This window comes from Alosa sapidissima, chromosome 9, assembly GCF_018492685.1.
Source record: "Alosa sapidissima isolate fAloSap1 chromosome 9, fAloSap1.pri, whole genome shotgun sequence".
NCBI lineage: Eukaryota > Metazoa > Chordata > Actinopteri > Clupeiformes > Clupeidae > Alosa > Alosa sapidissima.
In genome coordinates this window covers 30,590,994-30,598,292 of record NC_055965.1, presented here as the reverse complement: position 1 = coordinate 30,598,292, position 7,299 = coordinate 30,590,994, and the positions used below count along the sequence as shown (strand labels likewise).

Genomic DNA, 7,299 nt, shown 5'->3' with positions numbered 1-7,299 from the left:
CTGAGTGTTCAGCTGTAATAGGTAGCTTGTGTGTGTGTGTGTTTGTATGTGCATGTATAACATGCATGTTCTCTGGACTCAAGTCACCAGCCTGGTTGGGTGTCTTGATGTGTTTGTATGTAAACATGTTGGCAAACATGTTGGTTTGCATGTGTCTTTAATATTATGTGTGTGTGTGCGTGTGTGTGTGTGTGTGTGTGCAGGTGTTTGTAGACACCGTTGGCCCTGCGGAGAAGTACCAGGATAAGCTGTCCCAGTGCTTCCTTTCTTTAATATTATGAACGTGTGTGTGTGTGTGTGTGTGTGCAGGTGTTTGTAGACACCGTTGGCCCTGCGGAGAAGTACCAGGATAAGCTGTCCCAGCATTTCCTTTCTTTAATATTATGAACGTGTGTGTGTGTGTGTGTGTGTGTGTGTGTGTGCAGGTGTTTGTAGACACCGTTGGCCCTGCGGAGAAGTACCAGGATAAGCTGTCCCAGTGCTTCCTTTCTTTAATATTATGAACGTGTGTGTGTGTGTGTGTGTGTGTGTGTGTGTGTGTGTGCAGGTGTTTGTAGACACCGTTGGTCCTGCGGAGAAGTACCAGGATAAGCTGTCCCAGCGTTTCCCCGGCGTGGAGGTCACCGTCAGGCCCAAAGCTGACTCCCTCTTCCCCATCGTCAGCGCTGCCAGCATCTGCGCCAAGGTCTGTGTGCGTGCGTGTGTGTGTGCGTGTGTGTGCGCGCGTGTGCGCGCGTGTGTGTGTGTGTGTGTGTGCGTGCGTGTGTGTGAATACGTGTGTGCGAATACGTGTGTGTGTGCATGTGTGTGAATACGTGTGTGCGTGCATGTGTGTGAATATGTGTTTGTGTGTGTGTGTGTGAATATGTGTGTGTGTGCGTGCATGTGTGTGAATACGCGCGTGTGTGTGCGTGCGTGCATGTGTGTGAATACGTGTGTGTGTGTGTGCATGTGTGTGAATACGTGTGTGTGTGTGTGCGTGTATGTATCTATTAGGGGTGTGAATGTTCACTGGTCTCACAATTCGATTACGATTATCATGTCAAGGATTTGATTCGATTCAATATCACGATGCATCACGATTAAATGATTCTCATGGGGGCTCACGGACACGTGTGCCGTGTGTGTGACAGAAGGAGGGATGGGAGAATACCCGTAACTGAGAAGTGCGTAACTGGAAACGCGAAAACGAAACCGAAACTTATTGTGAGAAACCGAAGTAGCAACGCCTGCAAACATCAAAAAATGCAGTTGGAAAAATGCAGACATTTATTTACAGCAAAGGTAGACCCACATACATTATTTCCTGACTGTTGATGCTGTTTATTGTCAGTTTGTAAAGTTTAGGCGAAGTAGGAAGTAACGTTATGGATCTCTGATCAATATGATTGGTCAGGCTGGACCAATGATTTCAAAGTTAGTGTTGCAAACGTTTCCCTATCGACAACTGCCAGAGACTCTGTACAAATTAAACGTACGTACGATAGTCTGGATATTTCCAGGCAATTTTGTGTGTGTGTGTGTGTGTGTGTGTGTGTGTGTGTGTGCCTGTGTGTGTGTGTGTGCCTGTGCGTGCATGTGTGCCTGTGTGTGCATGTGTGTAACATACATATATTGAGACAGGTTAACAATCAAAACCACTTGCTTTCTGGCACAGACAGAAAGATTGAGCGTATATATGTGTGTCTGTGTGTCTGTGTGTCTGTGTGTCTGTGTGTGTGTGTGAGTGTGTGAGTGTGAGTGTGAGTGTGCGTGTGCGTGTGCGTCTGCGTCTGTGTCTGTGCATGTGCATGTGCCTGTGCCTGTGTGTGCGTGTGTGTGTGTGTGTGCATGGGGAAGGATTTTGTTTTTGAGTCTTTGCCTCCCTCTCACCTTTCAGGTGGCCAGAGACCATGCCGTGAAGGGATGGAAGTTTCTGGAAGACCTGGGGGAGGTCGACAGCGACTACGGCTCCGGCTACCCCGGCGGTGAGGGCTGACCTTTGACCTTTGACCTGACCCGACCCCTGACCTTTGACCTGATTCTGAGCTACTTGACTGCAAACCAAGTGTTATAATCTTATATTAGGATAAAAAATATCTAGTTGGTATTGTTTTTAGTGTAAAGATACTTACTTTGAGCTTTCTCATACAATTATTTGACTTAAAATATAAACAAGACACAAAACAAGTAAAATTATCTGTCCATGGGGTAAGTAAATTCATCTTAAATTAAGTGAAATTTACTTAACCCATGCACAAATAATTGTACTTGTTTTATGTCTAAATTCAAGAAGATTTAATTGTATGACAAATAATTGTATGAGAAAGCTCAAAATAAGTATCTTTACACTAAAAACAATACCAACTAGATCTTTTTTTATCTTAATATAAGATTATAACACTTGGTTAGATATCAGTTTTTGCTGTGTTGACTGTCATGTAACCTTTAGGGTCTGGTGTGCTCAAGGTTCTCTTTACTGCGTTATTTATTGTACGTATTTATTTAACATTCATTACAGTTACATTCATAAGCTCAGCATTTATTATATTATTACAGTGCTCATCATTTTGTTTTTGAAAAGCTGAAAAAAAGAAAAGAAATGGCTGCCAAGTGTTTTTGATGCGGCCTTAGGTAGTTCATTGTATTAAATCTCTCTCTCTCTCCCTCTCTCCCTCTCTCTCTCTCTCTCTCTCTCTCTCTCTCCCTCTCTCCGTCTCTCTCTCTGTGCACCAGACCCTAAGACTAAGAGCTGGTTGTTGAAGTATCTGGACCCGTTGTTTGGCTTCCCCCAGTTTGTGCGTTTCAGCTGGAGCACAGCGCAGACACTGCTGGACAGCAATGCTGTGCCCGTCCACTGGTAAGGGCTCTGTGCGTGTGTGTGTGTGTGTGTGTGTGTGCCGTGTGTGTGTGTGTGTGTAGTAGGGCTTTGACTTTTGCCCAAAAATCATATTCGAAGTTCGTTTGTTTATTAATATTAAAATTCAAATATAATCGAATATGTATTAAGCATATTTTAACCATTAAATGTCTTCAGTAAGACCGATATTGGTATCAAAGTTAAGTTCTATTTGTTCTGTCCACCAGAGGGCAGTGTATCAGTCAATGTCAATAGACTACGTGCACGAAAGGCTGAGTATTTATGCGTGTGTCAAAATTGTTATTATTGAGCATAGGGCTGGGCGATACAATGATAGCGATATGTATCGCACATGTAATCGATATCAATAAAAAATACGTTCGATAGAACATTCATAATTAAAAGCAACACACACCTCCTGCCTTATGTTGTCCATAAATAAAATAGGCTAAATATATCTTGCATTGTAGTATGTCAAACTCTACCAGAGTAGGCGGTAGAAGTAGGCCTAACGTTACCTCAACACAGACTCTCCTTGCCCCGTGCACTCTCTCTCTCCCTCTCAACAGGCGCATCCCTCCTCAGCATGCACATGAAATCCAAACATTAATTGTGCAAGACGACTGGCTAAATTGCTATTAAATCCGGTTAGCATCATTAGCACGCTTCACGAATTTGTTCAAAACTACTGCATTCAAATTGACTGCTAAATTCTAATCATCTCAATCCCAATGCAAATGGAAAAGTATTTTCCAAGACTCAAACGGGCCTGTCCCAAGGAGAAAAAGTATTCAATTGAAACTTAAACACACGTGGGGAAACTGAACAGTCTAACCATATACTATGATAAACTAGCAAATTAAGCTAACGTTACTTTGTTTACAATATTTCCAGGCTTCAACCAGTGCTGCTTTTCATTCAGACTTATCTGCACATTTATTTATTTGAGTGTTTTTAATGATTGTGTTGCCATTTATTTTCCCTGTTTGCTTTGATTGATAACTAAGGTGATTAAAATCAGAGGAAGGTTAAGTTTAAAATAAAAATGTCTATGTGGGAGCTGACCTCACTAAGCGCGAACCAGCCAGGATGCTAACCTATAGGAGCCCAGCTGGCCAATAATAGCCTTGCTAATGAGCTTGCGATTTCACTTCAGAAGGCGTGAAAAAAACCTCGGAATCTGAATTGAAAACAACGTTTAGGCTACAACCAAATACATTTACATACATTATTAAAATATTTCCATAGGCTACAGGTTCGAATATTAAGAGATCCCTAAAATCCGTTCGAATATCTTCAATTTTTAAAATAATCGAATTATATTCGAATAACGAAGTTCGGAGTCAAAGCCCTAGTGTGTAGGCTTGGGAATCGGTTCCAGTTTCCGGTTTGGAGCCGGTTCCAAACGTTCCAAACCATCGGAATCGTACACATCCACACGTTAACGATTCCACTAACGATTCCGAACATCCATAACCATGTCGCAGCACGATGTCACAGTATGCGGAATTTAAAAATGTTAAAGCATTCAACTTCTGCAGTGTTTCCCCTACAATGTAGTCAGCAGCGCCATTCAAGCGCTGCTGCAAAACAATTGCCTAATTAAAAAAAAAAAAACACGCAAGTGAACTTCGGGAACAGCTGCAGTTCCTTCAGGTTTGATGTCAACAAATAATAGTAGGCTAACGTTGAAGGCGCAGTCAGGGATTCCACAGGAGATCACGTTTGTTTGTGTTTATGTTTAATTTTATCAGCAGACGCAATTTTGTGCAAAAAAACGTAGCCTACATTATGTTAACCAATGAACCAAATTAAACACGACAGCGAGGTAGCTCGCCCCTACCTTCAGTAGCCTAGCCTATTCCAGATAAATTTCATGCATTGTTTTGTTTTTGTTTGTTATACAGTCAATGCTTTCAAGCCCTGTGTTGCTAACATACCTAGGCTGTGAAACTAAGGTCTAGCCTATTGGTGGGTTTAATTGAATTTCGGTTATAGGATATGCAACCATTTACATCTGGAGATAGTTTGTAATTTCCTGTAGGGCTCACCAAAATCATAGAAATGATACAAGACACTTATCTCCTATAATCCAAGATAGATTTGCTTCGAGTTGTTAGGCTTTTGAGCATTTATTTTACCAAACGACATGGAAAACATAATATATTTCATCCACATACTGTATCCTTATGCACCATGCACAACAACGCTACTAAGTTAGCTTAAAACCGTGAGAATCAAGCAAGCCTCACGGCCTTAAAGTGACAGGCACTCAATTCGACCTGCACAGCACCAATACAGTGTAATGACATGAAAGAGAAGTCTATATAGTTTATACAGTGCTGTGCAAAAGTTAAGACACCATGATAAAATTGGCTAAAAGGAGGAATATAAATCAAAATGAGGAAAAATCAAGCCTTTAAGGACATCAGTTTTTTGTGAATGTATCATGTATCGTAAATAAATAAATGTTATTATATAAATACCGGTACATGTCTTAACTTATGCACAGCACTGTACATTCTAAATAGTAATAGTTTGTACAGTGGCCTGTGATTAAGCTTTATTTTTTGTCATAGTTTGTAACTCAATCTGTCAATTTCTTTCGACAAAATCCACCAGAAGTCATCATTTAAGGAGTAATTTTTTCAAAATCTTCTGGGGGGGGGGGGGGGGGGGGGAGCTTCCTACAATCAACAGCACTGCTGCTGGAAAAGTTTTTAGGGGAAACGCTATTGATAGTTTGCAGCCTTGGTATTCATTTTCTAAAACCACTTTAAATTAGACATTCAAAGCCAACAACTCTCAAAGCCGTCCTATAAGTGTTCAGCAAATGGTACAGGAATCGATAAGGAATCGCATCGATAAGCAGACTCGACAATGGCATCGATATCGATAATTTCTTAACGATGCCCATCCCTATGTGTGTGTGTGTGTGCGTGTGCGTGTGTGTGTGCCGTGTGTGCGTGCCGTGTGTGCGTGTGTGTGCGTGCGTGTATAATGGGCTACACCTAGGCTATACTAGCTGCTTCATTTGTGCCTTTTATGCCCTAAAGTAAATTTGGACTGTAAGTAGATCATCTTTTCACTTGCTAAGTTGAGTAAGTTAGTGTTCATTCAAATGAATGAACGAAAAAATACTTCCACACCGGTGATTTCAGAGTAGCAAGAGGGGCTTCGATTTCGGTCAATTGATGTTTTTTTAATTAGCTGCAAGATACATTATACATTTACTTATTGTGCGTGTGTGTGCTCTGTGTGTGTGTGTGCATATGTGTGTGTGTGTGTGTGTGTGTTTAAGGGATGACGATGAAGAGGATGGTGAGAAGGCCGCCGCTCGTCAGAACAATGCGTCCATGTTGTCCTACTTCAGCCGTAACACGCAAGCCAGCGGAGATAGCAGCAGCGCAGGCAGAGAAGCACACAGGTTCTTTACGGAACGCAGGCTACAGAACATCAGCTCTTTATAAACACACACACACACACAAGCAGCAGCGCAGGGAGAGAAGCACACAGGTTCTTTACGGAACACAGGCTACAGAACATCAGCTCTTTATAAACACACACACACACACACACACATACAAACACAAGAAACCCAACACACACACACATATACACACATACTACTGTATATACACACATACATATACGAGCAACCCAACACACACACACACACACTAGCAACCCAACACACACACACACACACACACACACACAAGCAACCTAACACACATACAAACACAAGAAACCCAACACACACACACATATACACACATACTATATAAACACATACATATACGAGCAACCCAACACACACACACACACACACACACACACACACACACACACACACACACACACACACACACACACACACAAGCAACCCAACACACACATATATATATATACACACATACATACACGAGCAACCCAACACACACACACACACACAAACAAGCAACCCAACACACACATATTGTATATACACACACATACATACACGAGCAACCCAACACACACACACACACACACAAGCAACCCAACACACACATATACATACACAAGCAACCCAACACACACACACACACACACACATGAGGGATGTATAGAGGTGTGGATGACTGAGGTCTAAATGCATGTGTCCAGCGAGCTTGCTGCTTGTCTTCAATTGTTCATGTATATTTTTGTAGTTCAAACTATTCTGTAATAAAGCAACTTCATTTGTATTATGTCTTGGTGTGTGTGTCTGTGTCTATGCTCCTAAGTGTGTGGGGTGTGTTGGGTTGCGTGTGGGTGTGAGTGCGTGTGTGTGTGTGTTGGATTGCTTGTGTGGATGCGGGTGTGAGTTGAGTTGCTCACCCTTGTTGACCCCGCCCTTGGCCTCCTAATCTGAATTCATTGCACAACATCGACCTGGTCACCCCAGAGGTGAAAGGTCATGAATTGCTGTGACTCCC

At 42.1% G+C, this 7,299-nt stretch overlaps 2 protein-coding genes across 8 annotated transcripts in view; one reads left to right on the top strand and one right to left on the bottom strand.

Moving 5' to 3' along the window:
• The window catches only part of rnaseh2a (ribonuclease H2, subunit A), a 12,046-nt gene extending 5,480 nt beyond the window's left edge, over nt 1-6,566 (top strand). Inside the window, exons 6-11 of one of the 5 annotated variants that reach the window (XM_042104432.1) lie at nt 548-685; nt 1,880-1,967; nt 2,716-2,839; nt 6,141-6,250; nt 6,340-6,420; nt 6,541-6,566. In XM_042104432.1, coding sequence (XP_041960366.1) covers nt 548-685; nt 1,880-1,967; nt 2,716-2,839; nt 6,141-6,250; nt 6,340-6,398 — 519 coding nt within the window. In that variant the 3' untranslated portion in view covers nt 6,399-6,420; nt 6,541-6,566. Of the gene's footprint in view, nt 1-547; nt 686-1,879; nt 1,968-2,715; nt 2,840-6,140; nt 6,488-6,532 lie in introns of those variants that run through there. The other 4 variants (XM_042104431.1, XM_042104433.1, XM_042104430.1 and 1 more) reach the window with 4 other exon arrangements.
• LOC121718806 (NACHT, LRR and PYD domains-containing protein 3-like) overlaps nt 1-7,299 on the bottom strand; it is an 849,641-nt gene that overhangs the window by 781,643 nt on the left and 60,699 nt on the right. The window lies entirely within an intron of this gene.